Genomic DNA, 23614 nt, shown 5'->3' with positions numbered 1-23614 from the left:
AGGAAATGACATCATTGTTCAGGAGAGAGAGAGCTTTACAATGACACCTGACATGACATGGCTCAGACTAACTCCTGGTGAGTTTAGGAGAAATCTACTGATGAAAGAGACAAAATTAAGTAAAATAAAAACCTTGAAGGGATAGTTCACCCAAAATTCAAATTTCACTCATTATCTACCCTTATGTGGACTAAGGGCTGTGAGAATTTTCAGAGTCCTCCGTCCCTTCTCTGAGTTACGGGGGGGTCCGCATAGCAGTATTTGTCCATATAATGGTTGTGAATGGATACCAACTTTCTTCGTAACAAAAAGACACACCAAAAAACATCCAAATACCTCCATACTGCTCGTCTGTAATGTCCCTCTTGTATTGAAGCCCCGACATGAGAAATTGTTCCGCCAGTGACACAGGAAGAGCAGTGAACTGAAACACTGGGAGCTTCCGCTACAAACAAGCTTGAAATACAGATTTATTTAATTTTTTTCGGGACAAGTTCGCATTTCGGGGCTTCAATACAAGAGGGACATTACATACGAGCAGCATGGAGGTATTTGGATGTTTTCTGGTGTGTCTTTTTGGACGAAGAAAGCTGGTATCCATTGACAACCATTATATGGACAAATACTGCTGCGCGGACCCCCTCGTAACTCAGAGAAGCCACTGAGGACTCTGAAACTTCTCCCAGCCCTTAGTCCACATGAGGGTGAGGAGATAATGAGTGAAATTTCAATTTTGGGTGAACTATCCCTTTAACTTTTAGTGAATTTAGGAGAAAATTACAGACGAAAGAGACAAAATGAAGTAAAATAAAAACCTTAATGTGGATTTTCTATCATTTCTTTCCACTATTCTGAAGGAAGAAACATTAAGAAAGGAAAATAGCCCAGAATCTCTGGTGTGTGTGTGTGTGTGTGTGTGTGTGTGTTTGTGTGTGAAGTTGAATGACCTGTATCCGTATGAAGCGAGGCCGGGCGTACGAGGGCAGGTAGCCGACCACATGATCGTATATCTGTCGTCCATCAAACTGAGCTCCTTCCTTCACCGTGACCGCTGCCATCCCCACACGGCCCTCGTGTCCTACGGCGGGAAAACAACAGACAAGATAAAAACCACAAGTTATTGATCTGTGATTATAGAATAAAGCTCTGATGTGTTGAAGAGGACGAAACGACGAGCGTCACCTGGAACCTGGACGCCGTAAACGTTGGCTTCTTTCAGACATTCACTCATGGTCAAGATGTCAGAGACCTCGGTCGTAGCCACGTTCTCACCTTTCCACCTGCGTGTGGACAGATCAATAAAGGGATAGTTCAACATTTTGTCAAATCGGCCCATTGCCATAATCCCTTTAGTCATAGCAGTAGGTTCGTTACCTTTAATTGTCGGTGCAAGCTATTTTTAGAACGGCGGAGCAGAGCCGTGAGCTGCTCAGAGCTACGCTACGGAGGCTGATTATGGGATTTCTCGGTTTCCCTCATCAAACTCATCAAATACACAATCCAACAACTCCACAACGCTCTGGTGGACAAGTTGTGAGCTGCACATTCACCACGCTATGAGATAATAACACAACGTTACCGAGTTGTTTTAGAGGGAAATACAGAGACTGATGATGAAAAACTGTCCCTGAAGGCAACGCACATCAGCGGTTTTGCGTGAATTTCCCTCTAAAACAACTCTGTGTGGTAACGTTGTGTTATTATCTCATAGCTCATTTGATGAGTTTGATGAGGGAAACCAAGAAATCCCATAATGAGCCTCCGTAGCGTAGCTCTGAGCAGCTCACAGCTCTGCTCCGCCGTTCTAAAAATAGCTTGCACCGACAATTAAAGGTAACGAACCTACTGCTATGACTATAGGGATTATGGCAATGGGCCAATTTGCCAAAATGTTGAACTATCCCTTTAAAACTTCAAAGTTTTTGGTGCAGGAAACTTCAGAGTTTACTGATCAGAGGTGTTACTATGATGTCATCTTTGGGTGGGCAACAACAAAGGCGTCTATAGAGAATATGAAGCTTGCAGAACATGCAAACTAAACAGTGAAACTATACAAGACTAACAATACCACATTTACCCTTTGGTTTGATATTTTATTAACTTTTATCATGTTTTATGATGTTATATGTTTGTTTAACTTTGATTAATAAATCTTAACCAGTTCCTAAAAAGCTATAAAGATTCAACAGACCCTCAGAAACAGATGTTACTTCTCCAGCTCATTCCTTCCAGTTTTAACATGACAATAATTAAACCAGTTGTTATTCATTACACTGCAAAAACTCAAAATCTTTCCAAGAATATTTGTCTTATTTTACTTTTATTTGCTCTTGCTTTTAACTCTGTTTTTATTCTGTCTTATGCTTCTTTTTTTAATGTTTTGTCTTTATGTAAAGCACATTGAGTTGCCTTGGTATGAAATGCGCTATATAAATAAAGATGCCTTGCCTTATTTCTTGTCAAAATGTCTCATTTCTAGTCAAAACTAAACTCTTTCCACTTCAAATAAGACTCATCACCTAAAAATTAACTTGTTTTTAGATCATTTTCACTTGTTTCAAACTAATTTTCAATTGAAATAAGTAGAAAAATCTGCCAGTGAAAGCAAGTTTTTTGTGCTTGTAATAAGAAAGAAAAACTTGCTCCACTATCAGATTTTTCTACTTTTTCAAAGTGGAAAATTTGCTTGAAAAAAGTAAAAAGTGTCTAAAAACAAGCTACTTTTTAAATGTGACGAGTCTTATTTTTTTTTTTTTTTTGAACAAATGTCTTTATTGATATTTCAAGCTTTACATAGGCTACTTAAACACATTTACAGAATTGTTCTTGTTAAAAGCTTTAAATTCTTTTGTTCCATATCTGACGAGTCTTATTTTAAGTGGAAAGAGATGAGTTTTGACTAGAAATTACATTTTGACTAGAAATAAAACAAATATTCTTGGTAAGCTTTTGAATTTTTGCAGTGTAGGGATTGATTGCGTACGATCCACAGCTTCATGGATTCACCAGCGCTGCTGCTCTGTACCTGAAGGTGTCACCTACTCGGTCCTGGAAGTAGATGAAGTTGTCGTGGTCGATCCTCATCAGGTCTCCGCTGTTGAAGAACACGTCTCCTCTCTTCAGGACGTCTCGCAGCCGCTTCCTCTCCGTCTGCTCCGAGCTCCGAGCGTAGCCGGCGAACGGAGCGATGCCGGTGATCTTTGACACCAACAGGCCCGTCTCACCTGGAGAGAAGAAACAACCTCATTTAGGACATTTTTACAGCCTAAACAGTCCTGGATTGAATTTTCTTTCCAGTAAACTCTGGACTATCTCCCTTCAGGACACTTGGATTGCAGTGGACGAGCAGTGTGGAGGAATATTAAATGGTTGTTGTGCGGTTTTATGGACGTTTTTGTGTCGGGCCCTATTACTCTCATATGAAGTTTTCGTTGGAAAAAAAAAAAAAAGGTTTTTAAAAAATTGAGAAAAACTGGTAAAATTTCTAAAAAAGTGATAAGATTTCGCAAAAAAATTTAGAAAAATGTGGTACAATTTCTCTTTCAAAAAAGGGGCAAACAGTAATACAAAAAGGGGTCAAATTTCTTGAAAAAAAAAACCAAGTAAAAAAGAAAAATTGAGAAGAAACAGGTAAAATTTCTCAGTGGACGAGCAGTGTGGAGGAATATTAAATGGTTGTTGTGTAGTTTTATGGACGTTTTTGTGTCGGGCCCTGTTACTCTCATATAAAGTTTTGGTTGGACTACGTATGAACCGGCCTCCCGGATCTCCAGATGCACTTTGAGGAATAAAAAACTACTCCGGAGTATTCATCAGCATGAGGGGGAGTCAATAATGACTGAATTTTAATTTTTTGGTGAACTATTCCTTTAAATCTCTATGAACTGCATGTATATAAATGTGGTTGTGTGTCTCTTCACCTCTGGGCGCCTCCACACACAGACCGTCGGCGCCTCGGACCGGTTCGTCTCGCTCTGTGTCGTACTTGAGGAGAGTGTAAGGAAACAGCTTCTGCAGGAGACAGTGAACGCATCGCTGGTGTTTACACAGTTCATCTTCACAACAACAACAACAACAACAACAGAATAAAACACTTTAACAGGAGCCAGTTCTAATTTAAGATCATTAAGTTTTAGTTTGTATGTTTTTGAAAACATGTTTTATACTTTATTGTTGTTCAGTCGGTTTAGTCTTTTATGACAAACATCCAGTTTCCTATTCTTCTGCAGTACTTGAACTATGCACTGTGCACGCTCCCTGTTGTGTATGTGTGTTATCAGCAGCGTTAGCTACCGAGAAAAAAGGGGAAAAAAAGGCTTTTTTACCATTTCACCTGATGGAACCGATGGCTTAGAGTGAAATATCTGTTACAGTAAAATGATCTACACTCTCAGATCATTTATGTGAGAGATCAACACACCAGTCACACAGCTAGACAGGCTGCTAAAGTTACACTGCAAAACAAAAACCCAGGACAGACGCAAGTTTAGAGAGATTATTGTAACTGAAATGAGCAACTGCACTTACTATGAAGGGAACCAGATATTAATGAATGATTATTTGTGGACTTTGTCATGTAAATGTTTGTAATTAGACTTGTTGGATCAGATATCTGACATCTATTCTATGTGATTTGTCTCGTTTTTGTCATGAAACTGTTTTTAAATTGACTCGTTGGATCAGATAACTGATAATCTATTTATTATACTGTATGCGATATGTCATGTTTTATAATACTTAGTGGCAGCTAATGGGGATAAGAATAAAGAATAAAGAGTAAAGTTCATTTTAACACGTGGAACAACCAAGATAAATATAAAAGTTAAGTTAATTTGATTTGTCTGCAAGAAGCTCAGAGAACTTTTTAGATGAAAATGCAACTTGTAGAGCAAAGTTGTAAATAAATGTAAAAAGACTACGACCTCACTCTTCTCTGATTCCTGCAGTAATTTATCTCTATTGATAAAAAAGTAGAAAAACATGTTTCATATGAGTCAATAACACCAACTCTCTCTGCCTTCTGCTAAAGTTTCACTTCACCTCTGCAACAGTTATAATCAGATATTAAAGCCATGAATATAAACAGCAGCTGCAGGAATCTCACTCTTCAACTTGGTGTCTCTGTGAAATAATAATCTCAACTCAACGTCACTTTACACACTTATTTCTTGTCAAAATGTCTCAATCTCTTTCCACTTAAAATAAGACTCATCACCTAAAAATGAACTTGTTTTTAGATAATTTTCACTTGTTTCAAATTAATTTTCAATTGAAATAAGTAGAAAAATCTGCCAGTGAAAGCAAGTTTTTTGTGCTTGTAATAAGAAAGAAAAACTTGCTCCACTATCAGATTTTTCTACTTATTTCAAGTGAAAATTTGCTTGAAAAAAGCAAAAAGTGTCTAAAAAACAAGCTACTTTTTAATGTGACGAGTCTTATTTTTAGTATAAATTGATTTGTTTTGACTAGAAATGACATTTTAACTAGAAATAAGACAAATATTCTTGGTAAGATTTTGAGTTTTTTGCAGTGCAGACTTTTTTCTCACAGTTTTCAGTCACACTTCCTGCTCCTCCGGCTCAAGCAGCAGCTGTTCCCTGTCCGACCATGAGAGGCCGATGGAAGCTCAGAGACCGGCTGGAGGGTGAGTCGGGGTCAACTACACACTGTGATGAGTCAAAGCCAGTGAACAGCAACACTGAGGCTTTAGATGATCTCATTCTCACCCGGTGGAAGAAGTTGACGCGTCCAATGGCTCCGATTTTTCCCGCATAGTTGAGAAATCCCACGTTTCCCTCGGTGGAGGCGTAAAACTCTCGGACCTGAATGTTCCCGAAGCGACGGAGGAACTCTCTCCACACATCGGCTCTGACTCCGTTACCGATCGCCAGCCGCACTTTGTGATCTCTGTCGTTTTCTCTCTGCATCGTTCGACATGGAAAAGATAAAAAATAAACACATTTTGAAAGAATTTACAGAGATAAATAAATGAAGTGCACGGCTTCTAATCACATCAGAATATAGAAACTGATACTAACACTACACTGCAAAAACCTCTAGTCAAAACAAATCTCATTCTACTTAAAATAAGACTCATCACATTAAAAAGTAGCTTGTTTTTAGATACTTTTTACTTCTTTCAAGCAGATTTTCACTTGAAATAAGTAGAAAAATCTGAAAGTGGAGCAAGTTTTTCTTTCTTATTACAAGCACAAAAAACTTGCTTTCACTGGCAGATTTTTCTACTTATTTCAATTGAAAATTTGTTTGAAACAAGTGAAAATGATCTAAAAACAAGTTGATTTTTAGGTGACGAGTGGGGTATGTGTTCTTGGACTCAAAATCTGTCCAAGAATATTTGTCTTATTTCTTGTCAAAATGTCTCATTTCTAGTCAAAACTAATCTCTTTCCACTTAAACTAAGACTTATCACCTTAAAAATTAACTTGTTTTTAGATCATTTTCACTTGTTTCAAACTAATTTTCACTTGAAATAAGTAGAAAAATCTGCCAGTGAAAGCAAGTTTTTTGTGCTTGTAATAAGAAAGAAAAACTTGATCCACTATCAGATTTTTCTACTTATTTCAAGTGAAAATATCCTTGAAAGAAGTAAAAAAGTGTATAAAAACAAGCTGCTTTTTATGTGATGAGTCTTATTTTAAGTAGAATGAGATTTGTTTTTTACTAGAAATGACATTTTGACAAATATTGAGACAAATATTCTTGGTAAGATATTTGAGTTTTTGTAGTGTAATCAGCATCAGACACATCTCTGTCGACGTACGAGTCGACTGATCCCCGTTGATGTGAAACCTCCACATTACAAACTATTTCCCTCCGACTCTCTGTGTCTGTAGAAACAACACCGACGCTCGTATCGTAGCTACGCCGCTAACGTCACTTACAGCAGGGGTTCTCCACTAGTCTCACTCTGGGCTCCACATTTTCCCATGGTCATTAAATCGTGACCCACTTTTATAGAATTCAAACCAAGAATTTTTTTTAAGCCTTTAAAAACTAATTTTGCTCTTTATTGAGCAAAGTGCATTTCAGAGCACATGAATGAAACTGATAAAAAAATATCAAACTGCACAAAATGGAGACCAACAAAACGATATATTTGACTTCTGATGCATCTCTGCATTCAGAGCATGTTCACAAAAGTGAATAAATATCAAATTGCACAAAATAAAGACCCACAAAACAAATCAAGATTCACTGCATTCAGGCCACATTAATAAGAAACTGATATCTTTGCATTCAGAGCAAATGGAGCAAATAATAAGAAACTGAGGAGGAGCATTACAACTGCATGTGTTCACGTGACGCGTGCCTTTCAAAATAAGTTATTTTTCAAAATAAAAGACATGTCCAACATCAGATGGCCATTAAATATTATTACTTTTTTGACCAGCTGTCCGCGACCCACTTTTGGGTCCCGACCCACCAGTTGAGAACCACTGTCTTACAGGAATGACAGTGAACCTGGAGGTTTTACAGTTTACACTAGAACAGGGAGAGGAACTGGCCAAGTTACTTGATATGGTCTTCCTGAGTAAAGGCCAGCATCTATTCCTAGAGGAGACCAGATACAGAGCAGCAGCTCGTCACGCAGTAACGCGACACCGAGCTTCATGTGATGCAACCGGACACTGTCAATGGCCATACATGTAGACGAGATGTTTACAGTCCCCCTCAACTCAGCACAGACGTGCGTCTTCAAACACGGATATCTAAAAGTATGCGGCCGTTACATATCCTTCAATCTTGAAATATTTGTTATAGCAGTAAAAAAAAATGTCAAAAATGTCTGTGTATCGATAAAGTTTCCTGCCGTTCGAACCCCTGCAGATAATGACGCAAAAGGGCTGGAACATGATAGTTGAGATTTAACATTTTCTATTTTGGTAAGCCAGCTGTGCAGCTCTGCAGGAATGTACAGGAGATAAGTGTGTGTGTGTGTGTGTGTGTGTGTGTGTGTGTGTGTGTGCAGCTGTCTGCAACACTGTGAACACACACACACACACACACACCCAGCCAAAGATCCGGTCTGCAGCCTGTTTCAACTGGATTATCTCCAGTTATCAAAACTAAACTGGCAAACCAATTACTACTAGATAAAGGTTAATAAACGAGGCTGTCGACGCATTAGAGAAATATTTCCAATGTGGACGACGGTGACGAAACATATCAGTTTCATTTTATTATCTTTCAGTAATAGTGCGGTTTAATTCTGTCCTAAATCTGCCCTGAGTCACATTAACCTCCTGACACTCTGGCCCTGGTTTAGGTTTCAGTAACTGACTGTGACACGGTGAAGACGCTGCTGCTGCAGAGGCGTCTTCACAAAATCAAGACAAAGACCAGAAATAAGTAAAAGTTATTAAAGCCCCTGTACAGACTTTTCATTTAGTGTTGATTTTGGCGGCCCCTGTGGACGAAAGCGGCGGAATGAAGACTGCATTTCCCACTGTCATGAAGACTTCTGTCTGGCCGGCACATGTAGGCCTACACTGCAAAAACTCAAAATCTTTCCAAGAATATTTGTCTTATTTCTTGTCGAAATGTCTAATTTCTAGTCAAAACTAACCTCTTTCCACTTAAAATAAGACTCATCACCTAAAAATTAACTTGTTTTTAGATCATTTTCACTTGTTTCAAACCAATATTCACTTGAAATAAGTAGAAAAATCTGCCAGTGAAACGAAGTTTTTTGTGCTTGTAATAAGGAAGAAAAACTTGATCCACTGTCAGATTTTTCGACGTATTTCAAGTGAAAATATGCTTGAAAGAAGTAAAAACTGGCTGAAAACAAGCTACTTTTTAATGTGATGAGTCTTATTTTAAGTAGAATTAGATTTGTTTTGACTAGAAATAAGACAAATATTCTTGGTAAGTTATTTGAGTTTTTGCAGTGTAGATTTGTTTTGGAAATGTCGGAAAGATGACGGGACTTGTTTCTTCTTTTTTTTTAGCAGCGTAATGTATCTATTGGTATGGTTTGGTCAGTGGTCCAACCCGACCATGCCTTCCAGACGTATAGAATTAGACGACTTAGAAATAGCGTATCTTCACACTGATGGGCTCATTTGCTGTTGTAGATAACAGAGACACATCAGCAGAAACCAGAGAGACTTTTGCGTATCCAGTTAAAAGCTCCGTACAGGGGCTTTAAATCAAAAGGATCTGCAACTTAAAGGAGAATTCCAGTCATTTTTTACCCCTAAATCACTGTCCTGATGTCAAAAATGACCAGAATTCTCTTTTAAAAGTTATAAAATATTGTCATCAGTCTTCAGAGTTCCTTTATCTGTAAAACTGAGACTACACACTGTTTGGTGTTTTATTTTGGAGGCGCTGAGCTTCACCTGCGGGGAGCTGCACAGGTAGCGCATCACCTCTCCGATGTACTGGATCACCGTCACGTTGTGTCTCCTGCAGTCGTCCCAAAACTGAGACGCAGAAAACTTCCTCTTCAGAATAATAGTTGACCCTTCAAAATAAGAGAAACAAACAAACAAACATACACATAAATAATGTGACTGTGACCCAAACAGAGAGAGCTGATCCAGATTCACTTTTCATGTTCACAATTTATAATATTCTGTCTTTATCTGTTGTTGTATATACTTTTGTACATCACATTTTATTTTATTTGCCATTGCTATTTTAGTATGTATAGTTTGTTCTTTATATTTTACTATTCTATTATGTATAGTTTATATTCTTATTCTTTATATTCTTATACTATATGTTGTTATCGTCACTGTGTGTCTGTGTAATGCTGCTGCTGCTGCTGCACTGTCATTTCCCAGCTTGGGATCAATAAAGTCTGTCTATCTATCTATCTATCTATCTATCTATCTATCTATCTATCTATACAAACAGCTGACAGACATTTTAATTATCACCCATTGACCAGTAAATTTCAGATGTTTGCAAAGTTAAATATTCCAATTTATTTCTCCACTGTTCTTTGTGTTGGACTTGAATACTTCCAAGTAAACATGTCAATCTGCCATTTAGCTGCAGGTCTGTGTAATGTGTGTGCGTGCGACATATTAGAGCAGTGTGAACTTTGGCCTATTTGGAGAAAAGCATTTAGAGAGTGGAGGTAATCTGGTCTTGTCTGACCCGGCTCTGTTCAGATTACTGCTTCACTCTGACAAAAGACTCTTTCTCTTTGGTTTCCCAGGGGCAGCGAGGAGGAGGAGGAGGAGGAGGAGGAGGAGGAGGAGGAGGAGGAGGAGGAGGAGGAGGAGGAGGAGGAGGAGGAGGAGGAGGAGGAAGGAGGAGGAGGAGGGACGTGCCTCATGACGGTTGAGGATCAGGTTCTTCTGTCAGGAACCACAGGAAGTTAATCAACATGCACAGAGCAGCTTCATTATCATCAACACGTCACACAGTCAGAGAAATCAATCATGTCTCTATAAAAAGAATAACTAGGAAGAGAAAAAGAGACAATTCAAGTGAGGGACGGCTAATGCTAAGCTAACATGATCAATGTGATCAATACCATGTGAATCATGTGATATTGACAAACAAACTCAGCTTATTGTCAAACACACTAACAGGAAGCTGTCTGCACAACTTTACTTCTACAGCGAATAAGAAGAAAGGTCCCTCTCTTTATCGTGACTGGTCCGTGACCGGTCCCTCACTTAATCGTGACCGGTCCCTCTCTTTATCGTGTCCCAGACCAGTACCTCACTTTATCGTGACCGGTCCCTCTCTTTATCGTGTCCCAGACCGGTCCCTCGCTTTATCGTGACTGGTCCTTCGATTTATCGTGACTGGTCCCTCACTTTATCGTGACTGGTCCTTCGCTTTATCGTGACTGGTCCGTGACTGGTCCTTCGCTTTATCGTGACTGGTCCCTTGCTTTATCGTGACTGGTCCGTGACTGGTCCTTCGCTTTATCGTGACTAGTCCTTCGCTTTATCGTGACTGGTCCGGGACTGGTCCTTCGCTTTATCGTGACTGGTCCCTCGCTTTATCGTGACTGGCCCGTGACTGGTCCTTCGCTTTATCGTGACTGGTCCCTTGCTTTATCGTGACTGGTCCGGGACTGGTCCTTCGCTTTATCGTGACTGGTCCCTCGCTTTATCGTGACTGGTCCGTGACTGGTCCTTCGCTTTATCGTGACTGGTCCCTCGCTTTATCGTGTCCCAGACCGGTCCCTCGCTTTATCGTGACTGGTCCTTCGCTTTATCGTGACTGGTCCCTCGCTTTATCGTGACTGGTCCGTGACTGGTCCTTCGCTTTATCGTGACTGGTCCCTCGCTTTATCGTGTCCCAGACCGGTCCCTCGCTTTATCGTGACTGGTCCTTCGCTTTATCGTGACTGGTCCCTCGCTTTATCGTGACTGGTCTGTGACTGGTCCTTCGCTTTATCGTGACTGGTCCGTGACTGGTCCTTCGCTTTATCGTGACTGGTCCTTCGCTTTATCGTGACTGGTCCCTTGCTTTATCGTGACTGGTCCTTCGCTTTATCGTGACTGGTCCGTGACTGGTCCTTCGCTTTATCGTGACTGGTCCTTTGCTTTATCGTGACTGGTCCTTCGCTTTATCGTGACTGGTCCCTCGCTTTATCTTGACTGGTCCGTGACTGGTCCTTCGCTTTATCATGACTGGTCCCTAGCTTTATCGTGACTGGTCCCTCTCTTTATCGTGACTGGCCCGTGACTGGTCCTTCGCTTTATCGTGACTGGTCCCTCGCTTTATCATGACTGGTCCCTCTCTTTATCGTGACTGGTCCTTCGCTTTATCGTGTCCCAGACTGTTCCTTCGCTTTATCGTGACTGGTCCTTCGCTTTATAGTGACTGGTCCCTCGCTTTATCGTGACTGGTCCTTCGCTTTATAGTGACCGGTCCTTCACTTTATCGTGACTGGTCCTTCGCTTTATCGTGACCGGTCCCTCGCTTTATCGTGACTGGTCCTTCGCTTTATCGTGTCCCAGACCGGTCCTTCACTTTATCGTGACTGGTCCGTCACTTTACTGTGTCCCCAGAAACACTTCCTGTTGTGTCTGGAGTTTTTGCAGCACCTTTGTGTATTTGCAGGTGTTTTCTTAAGCTGTAGTGCTTTGAGCCTTCAGGGCCACCGTACCAATCCTTCACATTCCATGTAATAATATAACCCGTCTTCACTTGTTCTGTGGGTTCACTGCACTCAGATACACAGTGACATGAACACCAACACCAACAACAGCCTCCTGTTCTGTGATCCTGAGATGTATGTGTTTTCAATGTGTCGGCCTTTGTGTTTACCTGTGTCTTTCTGTCCTTCGCTTTATCATGACTGGTCCCTAGCTTTATCGTGACTGGTCCCTCGCTTTATCGTGACTGGTCCCTCGCTTTATCGTGACTGGCCCATGACGGGTCCTTCGCTTTTTCGTGACTAGTCCCTCGCTTTATCGTGACTGGCCCGTGACTGGTCCCTCGCTTTATCGTGACTGGTCCCTCTCTTTATCGTGACTGGTCCGTGACTGGTCCTTCACTTTATAGTGACTGGTCCTTCGCTTTATCGTGACTGGTCCCTCGCTTTATCGTGACTGGTCCGTGACTGGTCCTTCGCTTTATCGTGACTGGTCCCTCTCTTTATCGTGACTGGTCCTTCGCTTTATCGTGACTGGTCTCTCGCTTTATCATGACTGGTCCCTCTCTTTATCGTGACTGGTCCTTCGCTTTATCGTGACTGGTCCTTCCCTTATCGTGACTGGTCCCTCGCTTTATCATGACTGGTCCCTCTCTTTATCATGACTGGTCCCTCTCTTTATCGTGACTGGTCCCTCGCTTTATCGTGACTGGTCCCTTGCTTTATCGTGACTGGTCCTTCGCTTTATAGTGACCGGTCCTTCGCTTTATCGTGACCGGTCCCTCACTTTATCGTGATTGGTTCCTCGCTTTATCGTGACCGGTCCCGCACTTTATCTTATCGTGACTGGTCCTTCGCTTTATCGTGACCGGTCCCTCGCTTTATTGTGACTGGTCCTTCGCTTTATCGTGACCGGTCCCTCGCTTTATCGTGACTGGTCCTTCGCTTTATCGTGTCCCAGACCGGTCCTTCACTTTATCGTGACTGGTCCGTCACTTTACTGTGTCCCCAGAAACACTTCCTGTTGTGTCTGGAGTTTTTGCAGCACCTTTGTGTATTTGCAGGTGTTTTCTTAAAGCAGTACTAAAGAACTTTCAGTTTTGGTTGAGTTTGGCGGCGCCTGTGGACCAAAGCGGTAGTGTTTTGCCTGAAGGAAGACTCCATTTCCCATGAGCACTAGCGTGAAGCCCTGTAAATATCCTGCATTAAAATTAACAGAAGACATCAAAACTAAGTTTCTGTTTCCAGTGGATCATTTCAAAGTGAAAACAAAAACATAATCCATTGCTAAAGTGCCGTTTTGCCTGTTCCCTCCTTGTTGTGACTCGCAAAAGTGAAAGTGAAAGTAAAGTGAGAGCAGGGTTCCTACCATGCTCCTCAAAGTTGCTTAGTGCCAGAGAAAGAGATACAGACCCCCTCAGACCACGACAGAGGTGTCATTCAACTTGTTGTAAGTCGATGTATCATCACAAAAGTTTAAAAATATTTAAAAATATTTTAAAATATTTTGAAGGTTGAAAAGTTACTTAGTGTTGGTTTAAAGGATCCATCACCTGGTATTTATATTGGTTTTAGGTGTTGAAAGGGTCTTAAATGCACATTTTTGAGAAATAATATGCAACATTCACCTTTATTTATCCCTATTTGTGTAGCCAATTTTGCTCTCGCGAGAAGAACACGCGATCTTGTTTTACAGCTTGTCATTGAAAAAAAAAAATTCCATGCATTTACCGCGACCACTGAAACCATGGAAACGTATATAAAATTCCACCGGAAGAGCAAAGGGCTTACGTTTTTGACGTTCAGAAAAAGGTGGATATATAAATAAATAAAATGTAATGCAGGCTGATCGGTTCATTGTAAAACATGTATTTATTGATGTAAATGTGGTGATTTCTGTACATAGGCATACCAGGCAGCGCCACTCCTCTGTCCAGTACACACAGGAAGCTTCACTTTTCATTCAAACAAACTGCCACAATTGTTAGATTTCATCAATGAGACCAGCATTTATATCCTAAAAAGAAGTTAACCAGCCGATGGTAAACCTCTAAAAGCCTGCGGGTAAGTTAATTAACGAACGTTTTGTCCGCCGCGGTGTGGATGTAGTTGTGGCCGGCCGAGCACGTCAGCAGACCGGCTGCTGCCTCTGTGATGTCGCGGTCGTTGCTCCACAGGTGGAGTTTCACTCTCTCCGAAAAACATCAGAGCGAAGTGACCAGATTTTAACCGCCAGTGGGCCGATTTTGATGGATTTCAAACCGGTCACTTCCAGTTTAGACAGCCATTTTGAATTTTGAAAATGTCAGAAATGGATTCAGCATCATCAATAACCCCTAAAACCACACTAATATTGCCCAGATCAGCCAAGTCAATTTTGTTGAAATATTGCCCATATAGGCAATTATGCTAATTTATGCTAATTATGTCTGTTATGCTAATTGCCCAATATATACAAGTTAGCATCCGGCTGTTTCTGAATACTGGGGACCCATACTATATATTTCTAACATAAAACTTTGGGGTACTCAACATTTCCGGGTACTCATTGTTGGCAAGTAGACTACAAGGGGGAGGAGGCGAGAGTGAAGTTATTTGCCCGGAAAACATGTCAGCTATTGTCAGTGACAGAGAAGATTGAGTTATACACGCAATAACCTGAAAAAAAGTGATTTTCAGGTGATGGATCCTTTAAGCTGCAGTGCTTTGAGCCCTCAGGGCCACTGTACCAATCCTTCACATTCCATGTAATAATAAAACCTGTCTTCACTTGTTCTGTGGGTTCACTGCACTCAGATACACAGTGACATGAACACCAACACCAACAACAGCCTCCTGTTCTGTGATCCTACCTTTAGAATGAGGAGATGTATGTGTTTTCAATGTGTCGGCCTTTGTGTTTACCTGTGTCTTTCTATGTCTTGGGCCTTTTCTGTATTGCACTGTGTTGTGTATTCTTTTGCATCTGTATTTTATTGTGTTTTGTATTGTGAGTGTCGGGACAACAGATGGAAATTAGCCTGAGAGCTAAATCTGGTACAACCATCTTTTCATTGTTTTTTTTTCAATTGACTAATGGTAATGTACACTGTCCTGTTTCAATATACTAAACTAACTAACTAACAAACAAACAACAACAACAACCACTGTACACGATGAACAAATCCTGATTAAATCAATAAAACAAACTCTTTCCAGGTGTCTAAACTAGGGATGGGCATTTCGAATAATTTTCTAACCGAGTATCCTAACCATGTCGTACCCGGGTAACCGAATACTGTAATAAAAAATAAAATGACGTCATGTCTGACGGACAGAGCGCAGCCGGTGCATAAATGCTCTTTCTCCGTCAGACAGTCCGCATTACTGACACACAGCGTCGTCAGACAAAATATCAGGTGGATAATAAGAGTAGAGATGGAGTTTAAGATGCACATATGGGGCATATGTGCATCTTTATGCCGGGGAATAAATGCGCTGCATGCGCTCTGAGCACAGCGCATTTATGCCGCGGCTGCCTCGGAGGAGAAAACTTTTTTTTCTTTTTTTAAAATCATTAGCGGTGCTTATCTATTAGTCCACTACATTTTGGTGCCTTCGGTCCTCTCTGCCTCGCATCGTTTCAGGAAATAACTGGGAAGGTTTCAGAATGTTTGTAAACTGAAAGCAGATTTTCTAACAGACTTGATGACACCTGTCGTCTCCCTTCCGACGGTTTACGCCGAGGGAACCACCACAGATTATTGTAAAAGGTTTGAAAGTCCGAGGCTCGATCCAAAACGCTTTTACACAGCAGAAAATCACGTTGCTTGATCCGAAACTGTTTAACACTACAAAAAGCCGAACCATGGCATGATAATGCAGTGTGATCCGACGCTAGACTGCGTTCTAATGTGGCGTTTTTTTAATCCTGGTTAACCGGATAATAAATTCATAACCAGATAGCAGATTGCCTACTCGGGTACCCGGGTACTCGGGTAACCGTGCACATCCCTAGTCTAAACTAGAACTTGGTCGTCGTCTCACCCGTTTCAATGGAGCCGATGAAGCCGATGACGAATCCAGCTGTGTGGTACAGAGGCAGGTTGACGTAGATGGCGTCACCAGATGTGACACCGTTGGAGGATAGAACAGCCAGAGCCGTGAGGAGGCGGGTCTGATCGACCACCGCCGCCTTAGGGAGACCTGAGAGACACAGACACAACCTCAGGACACTGTGCTGTGTTTTAAATCCCATTAAAGGTACATTGTGTAGGAATTCATCCCATCTAGCGTTGCGGTTGTATATCGCAAGCAACTCAATCGTATTTTTCATGCTGCATTCACGTGATATCGGGCAGACGTCAGACGGACGACAGCCGCTGCACGTAACGGCATAAACAAGCCTCTATGTAAACAAGTGGTCCGTCAGCACGAGGCAAAACAATACACGTGACAATATGTTGTCATGGCGATGTGGTATTGTTTACCTCAGTGGTTCTCAACCTTTTGTACATCAAGGACCCCTAAATTGACACAAATTAGACCACGGACCCCCATTGGACCAAATTTAGAAGTAAACACCAGAAATACACAAATATTTGTTCTGAGACTGAAGAACATTACTTTTTTATACTTTTAAATTAGGGCCAATGGCGTGAATTTTTGGAAATATTATAGAGAAATTTCTGGAAAAAAGTGGTCCAATTTCTCCAAAAACAAAAAAAATCTAGAAAAAGTGGTAAAATTAAAAAACAAACCAAAAAAAAAACTTTTTGTAAATTTTCAAGAAATAAATTGGGGACCCCCTTCAGATCTCTCAAGGACCCCTAGGGGTCCCCAGACCCCATTTTGAGAACCACTGGTTTACCTGACCCACGTTTTACTGTCTTTCTCTGGACTTCTGTGACTAAAATGACATCTGGTTTGTTAGCGACGGCCGTCTGCCCGACTGCAGGTGAATGCAGCATCAGTGTAACGCTCCATTCCTCCTCACTGCGTTACCGCGGTGACTTTTCACAGACGCCACCTCCACCTGAGCCGACAGCTCCGGTGTCTCCGCTGAGTTTCCGTGGTTTCCTACCGTCACGCTGCCACTGAACGTAAAAACATGGAGACACCACATGGCAGCAGCACCGAGCTTACCCGCTCCATGGGGATATGAATGGTATGAACGGCTAATTGACCCCTGGATAAGCCCCGCCCCCTCCACTCACTCGGACAAACAGTCAACATTCGGTGACAGTTGCTATGGCAGCTGTCACAGTAGAGACATTTCACTGGAGGCAATTATAATTTTTGGAGACAGAAAGATTACATATCATCTCGAAGTCACCAAAACTTCACTTAGCTTTACTGCTATGGCTGCCGGTTGCCGCGAAACGCCGATAGCGACGGGCTAGCGACGGGCTAATCAGGCGGTAGGTTCCTCATAAGCCTTTGGCTTCTTACCTATCCTTTTCGTATGTATGTATGTCTGTCATTCATACGAAATAAAAACAATCAAAAATAAATAAATAAATAAATTTCTGTTAGCCTGTCTATGGAGTTTTACATTATACGTTAGCATTAAGCTAGCGGGCATTATGCTTAGTTGTGATACTGGCTAACCTCTAAACATCTCTGACAATATGTTGCCTCAAATACGTTGTTGACTTAACTTAGAACAGATGTAGACATCCTTGTTCATTTTATCCACGTTTAGTTGGTGTTGTGGTCTACTGCATAACTTTATCCAGAGCAGACACTTCTCTCGGTTGAGATGTGGCTTGGGAAAAGGTAAAAAAAATCCACCCCGTGGCCCAGCCTCTCAGGATACCTAGTGTGGGAGTTGCATGTACCCCATGCACACCGTTTGACCATTTTAAACTTAAAATGTCAAGAAAAAACATATAAAAACAAACTGAAAAAACTGAGAAAACTGACTGCAATGCATTTCAGTGGACGTGGAAGCAGAGAATGTCCGAGTGTATGGGCTAGCTATGTGCACTGTGATTGGCTCATCGCGTTTGGGGGCGTGGCTTAGCCATACGTCAATTCAGAGCTGAAAGGAACACTTCAGTTTGTTGATGGGGGGATTACTGGTTAATGAAAAACAGACTGAAGAACGGAATAATCGATTTTTGTAAATAGATAACAGGAGAAGTTACACAATGTCCCTTTAAACTCTGTAGCATGGACTCTCATGGTACCTGTGGTTCCAGATGTGTAGATGTAAACAGCAGGACTCTTGAAGGTGACGTGCGATCGGAGCGAGCGAGGGAGCGGAGCGTCCGACGCCTCGTCCACTTTGTCGGAGAAGCTCTGGAGTCCCGGAGTGTCGCAGTGTTTGGTCATGAGGAGCACGGTGACGCCCTGCTGGGTCAGTGAAGGCAGCACGTCCTCCACGGCGTCCTTCAGCTCTGAGACAGACACACGGCACAGAGGACATTCAAGTCAACCTGAGAGGGATGAATCAGTGTGATCATGGATAAAGTTAAGGTTTAAGGATAAATAAGTCAATAAGTGAACTGTGTGAAACAATGACGACAATCTGCACTGTTTAGGAGTGAGGAGGAGTATTAGGGCCAGCCAAAAAAACCAAAAAAAACAGCCAAAAAAAAATAAAAAATACAGCGCAAGGGAAAAAAGTAAGCAAAAAAAAAAAAATCCGGCACAAGAAAAAAAAAAGTCAGGTTAAAAAAAAAAAAAACGCAGAGGATGGCCATGTACCACAACAAAGCGACAAGCGACTGTCGGCTCAATGACAGCAGCAGAGTGACAGACAGGCTGCCAAACTCTGCAGCGCCACAAAAGTGAACAATAAAGCCGATTAACTTTGACTCAATGCCGGATGGCTCAATGGCTATTTTTTTCTTTTTTTTTGCCTGGCTTTTTTTCCCCCTTGCGCCGGATTTTTTTTAATTTTTGGCTGTTTTTTTTTTTTTTGGGGTTGGCCCTAATACTCCTTCGTAACAAAAGGACCGTTCACATGTCTGAGTGTCTTATGAGCTGCTCCTGTCACCTCAACACATCAACTGACTGAAAAGTCTGAGCACGTTTTCAAAATAAAAGCTTAATTTTCCACCTAAAACACAAAAAAACTGAAAACCTACATTTTTCCACAGAGACCTTGACATTTTAACTTCACCTTACACTCGCACATTACACTCATGTCCACTTGCACACACCTGAACACACTGCTGCACCGCTCTCTACAGATATTGTGTACATGTTTGTTTGTTTTTACTACAGTTTCTTCTTTATTTTGGTCTTTTGTCTTCAATCAATTCAGTTGTTGCTGTTATTTCTGTAATTTTACCTATTCAGAATCAGAACTTTGTAGGGAAAGAAGGAGGGAAAGATAGAAGGAGAGAGGGAACAGATTGGGTCTTTACTGGACTTTTACAAAGACACAACAACAACACAACAACACTCAGCCTGTTGTTGTGTTGTTGTCCTTCCTTCGTCCTTCCTTCTTCTTCCTTCCTCTTTTGATCCAATTGACCTGATCTGTTCCCTCTCTCCCTCCATCTTTCTTTTGTCCCTTCTTTCTCTTCTTCCTTCCTTGAACAAATCTGTTCCCTCCCTCCATCTTTCTTTCCTTCCCTTCGTCCTTACTTCTTCCTTCCTTTTTGACCCAATTGACCCATTCTGTTCCCTCTCTCCTTCTATCTTTCCTTCCTTTTCCCCTTCCTTCTTTCCTCCCATCTTTCTCTTTCTTTCTTTCTTTCTTTCTTTCTTCCTTTTAAGGTTTAAGAGTTCTGCAGAATGACTGGTGACTGATGTTTCTTTCTTTCTTCCTTCTTTCCTCCCATCTTTCCCTTTCTTTCTTTCTTTCTTTCTTCCTTCTTTCCTCCCATCTTCTTTCTTTCTTTCTTTCTTTCTTCCTTCTTTCCTCCCATATTTCTTTCTTTCTTTCTTTCTTTCTTCCTTCTTTCCTCCCATCTTCCCCTTTCTTTCTTTCTTTCTTTCTTTCTTTCTTTCTTTCTTTCTTCCTTCTTTCCTCCCATCTCCCCCTTTCTTTCTTTCTTTCTTTCTTTCTTTCTTCCTTCTTTCCTCCCATCTTCCCCTTTCTTTCTTTCTTTCTTCCTTCTTTCCTCCCATCTCCACCTTTCTTTCTTTCTTTCTTTCCTTCCTTCCTGCAGAATGACTGCTGACTGATGTGTCTGTGTTGCAGCAGCAGCGTCTGACCTGCGGCAGCGACCAGCACCTTGGCGCCGCAGCAGCTGAAGCAGTGCAGCAGCGACTTGGAGCGGATGTTGTGGTTGAGCAGCGCCGCCGGGGAGCCCAGCTTGGCCAGGCCGAGCCAGGTGAACAGGAAGGCGGCTTCGTTGCCCATGAACAGCGCCACGGTGTCTCCGGCCGCGTAGCCCGGCTGCGCCCGCAGCGCGTTGGCCAGCTGGTTGCTCCTGCGGTCGGCCTGAGAGAAGCTGAAGGTCTGATCCTCAAACACCACGAAGGCTTGGTGCGGCCGCGCGGCGCTCTGCTCCAAGAACCGGTCCAGGACGAAGAAGAGCGGTCTCCTCCTGCGCCGCCACAAGAACTGCACCAGGATCCGCAGCAGATCCCCGAAGTACACGACGTCCATCCACACGTAGGGACACAAAGTTCTGAGCAGAAGCGGAGTGATGAGCGCAGAGGCGAGAAGCACCGAGAGCAGCAGCAGCAGCTCCATCCTGCTCCAGATGCTGGTCCTGGTCCTGGTCCTGGTCCTTTTCCTGGTTCTGGTTCTGCAGCTCGAGTTAAAAACGTGCAGCGCCGCTGTAAGATGATGGGGAATGCTGCAAACAGGGATTTTGTTCCGAGGGGGCGGGGCATCTCCTCTGAAGTGAGTGAGGTCAGAGGTTTGAATGTGGAGGATTCAAGGTGAATGGAGCTTTTTGTTTTTTCTTCATGTTTATTTCACTGAGGAAAGAAGAGAAACAGAACTGATCCAAACGCATTCAACTTTAAATTAACACAGTTTAAAGATGGAGAAGTAGAAAGAAAAACAAGCAGCAGCTCAGTCTCTCATCAGCTGAGCCGCTGGTCCAGGGTCAGTTTATGGTTCAGTCAACAGAGCTGCAAATACCAAACATCCTGTAGAAGTGACTGTTTATGAGTTTATTAAGTTTTTTTGAGAAATTTTGACCACTCTTTTTTTATTATTATGTATTTTTTCCTTTTAAATCACTTTTTTTTTCTAGAATTCTTTTAAAAATATATTTTTTTACGGACACAAAGTTCTGAGCAGAAGCGGAGTGATGAGCACAGGCGAGAAGCACCGAGAGCAGAAGCAGCTCCATCCTGGTCCTGGTCCTGGTCCTGGTCCTGGCCCTGGTCCTGGTCCTGGTTCTGGTTCTGGTTGTAAATCCCACACAGCTCGAGTTAAAAACGTGCAGCGCCGCCGTACTGTAAGATGGGGAATGCTGCAAACAGGGATTTTGTTCCGAGGGGGCGGGGCATCTCCTCTGAAGTGAGTGAGGTCAGGGGAGAAGGTCAGAGGTTTGAATGTGGAGGAATTCATTCAGAGTGGAGGTGAATGTACAGTAGCTTTTTGTTGTTGTTTTTCATCCTGTTTATTTCACTGAAGGAGGAAGAGAAACAGAACTGATCCAAACGCATTCAACTTTAAACTAACACAGTTTAAAGATGGAGAAGTAGAAGAAAGAAAAACAAGCAGCAGCTCAGTCTCTCATCAGCTGAGCCGCTGGTCCAGGGTCAGTTTATGGTTCAGTCAACAGAGCTGCAAATACCAAACATCCTGTAGAAGTGACTGTTTATTAATCTGATGTTGTTTCCACTGGTTGTGACGTCCTTTAACACAGCGGTTCTCAACGTGGGGTCCAGGGACCCCCAGGGGGCCTTGAGGGGGTTCAAGGGGGTCCCCAACTTTTTCTTGAAATTTTACCACTTTTTACCAAGTTTTTTGAGAAATTGTTACCACTTTTCCTTTAAAAACCACTGACCACTTTTTCTAGAAAAAAAAAAAACAACAACTTTTTTTTGAGAAATTTTACCACTTTTTTCTAGAATTTATAAAGTTTTTGAGAAATTTTTACCACTTTTCTCTGGAAATTTTTACTTTTTTTCCATCATCATCATCATCATCATCATTTTTTCTATTTTCTTTTTAAATATATTTTTTTGAAATTTTTTAGCACTTGTTTAAATGTTTTTAGAGAAATTGTACCACTTTTTTTCCAGAAATTTCTCTATTATATTTAACATTCACGCCATTGGCCCTAATTTGAACTAATTGACTAAAAATGACTAAAAATGTAACATTCTTCAGTCTCAGAACAAATATTTGTGTATTTCTGGCATTTGCTTCAAACTTTTGTCCAATGGGGGTCCGTGGTCTAATTTGTGTCAATTTAGGGGTCGTTGATGTTGGAATTTGTATCTTCATTTTTAAAATAATGGATTGAAAACTATATTTTCCTGTGTGTAAAAGTGGAAATACTGAAGGAAACAACCTCAGAACTGTAACTGTACAGTATCTGAATAAACTGTATTATGCTGCTTTAACTCAGTTTCCAGGTGGAGGAGTCTTATCTCTTTTCCTCTGAACCAGTTTTCAGTTCCTGCAGGTGTCACTCTTTTCTTTGTCTTCACTCCACTGTCGTTCACTGACAATTAGTACGACGGCAACACAACAGACTGAAGGACACATCTCTACTGTTACCACAGAACCTTATAATAAAAATAATAATACAAATACTAATAATAAAATACAAATAATAAATAAAAGGTTCAATGTCTAAAGACAAAACATGAACAATAATACACTTTAAAACAGACCTGCCTTTGTTAAGTTCAACACCAACTTAAAAAAAACAGAGTTACGTCCATAAAATTAAGTTAAAAAGTATATAAAAACATTAAATTAAAGTTGAACTCAGCTTTTCTTTTTAATTTAAAGGAGTTTGAACGGTCACATCATGATTTGTTTGAGTGAGAAGCTGTAAACGCTGAAGCATTTTGTGCAGTTTTTCTTAAAAGAAGTAGAAACACTGTGTACTGTAGTTCTGAAGACTGGGTGAAATGCATGCTGGGAAGCATCGGTATGTTAATCTGCACAATCCTCGTTTTGTTCCCTGCTGAGTCCAGTGAAGCTTTAACTCAACTTTTATTTAAAGTCACAAAACTTTAAATCAGATCATGAAACGGGTTCAAACATCGACGGACATGATCAAATCTTTAATAAAACAGAGGATCATTAGTTTTAGGAAACAACTTATTCTCTTTGTTGTCGAGAGTTATATTTTGTTTTCTTTAGTATGATATTATATTTTATTGTTGGGTTGAGGCTCCTGCACTTTAAATTGTCAAAATTGTTACACTGCAAAAACTCAAAATATTTCCAAGAATATTAGTCTTATTTATAGTCAAAATGTCATTTCTAGTCAAAACAAATCTCATTCTACTTAAAATAAGACTCATCACATTAAAAAGTAGCTTGTTTTTAGACACTTTTGACCTCTTTCAAGCAGATTTTCACTTGAAATAAGTAGAAAAATCTGATAGTGGAGCAAGTTTTTCTTTCTTATTACGAGAGCACAAAAAACTTGCTTT

General features: G+C 41.3%; 1 protein-coding gene across 1 annotated transcript in view; it reads right to left on the bottom strand.

Moving 5' to 3' along the window:
* LOC146989390 (long-chain fatty acid transport protein 2) overlaps nt 1-20762 on the bottom strand; it is a 21869-nt gene extending 1107 nt beyond the window's left edge. Inside the window, exons 1-9 of the mRNA XM_085804870.1 lie at nt 20249-20762; nt 18268-18477; nt 16124-16282; nt 9369-9493; nt 5727-5921; nt 3921-4011; nt 3026-3224; nt 1183-1280; nt 948-1078 (exon numbers count right to left, since the gene is read on the bottom strand). Coding sequence (XP_085660996.1) covers nt 948-1078; nt 1183-1280; nt 3026-3224; nt 3921-4011; nt 5727-5921; nt 9369-9493; nt 16124-16282; nt 18268-18477; nt 20249-20732 — 1692 coding nt within the window. The 5' untranslated portion in view covers nt 20733-20762. The remainder of the gene's footprint in view (nt 1-947; nt 1079-1182; nt 1281-3025; nt 3225-3920; nt 4012-5726; nt 5922-9368; nt 9494-16123; nt 16283-18267; nt 18478-20248) is intronic.
* Between the last annotated feature and the right edge of the window lie 2852 nt (nt 20763-23614).

The sequence above is a fragment of the Trachurus japonicus genome, chromosome 3 (genome assembly GCF_045865225.1).
Source record: "Trachurus japonicus isolate A0001 chromosome 3, Traja_1.0".
NCBI classification, from domain to species: domain Eukaryota; kingdom Metazoa; phylum Chordata; class Actinopteri; order Carangiformes; family Carangidae; genus Trachurus; species Trachurus japonicus.
Note: the sequence above shows the minus strand (reverse complement) of the source record. Positions and strands in the feature narration are given on the sequence as shown.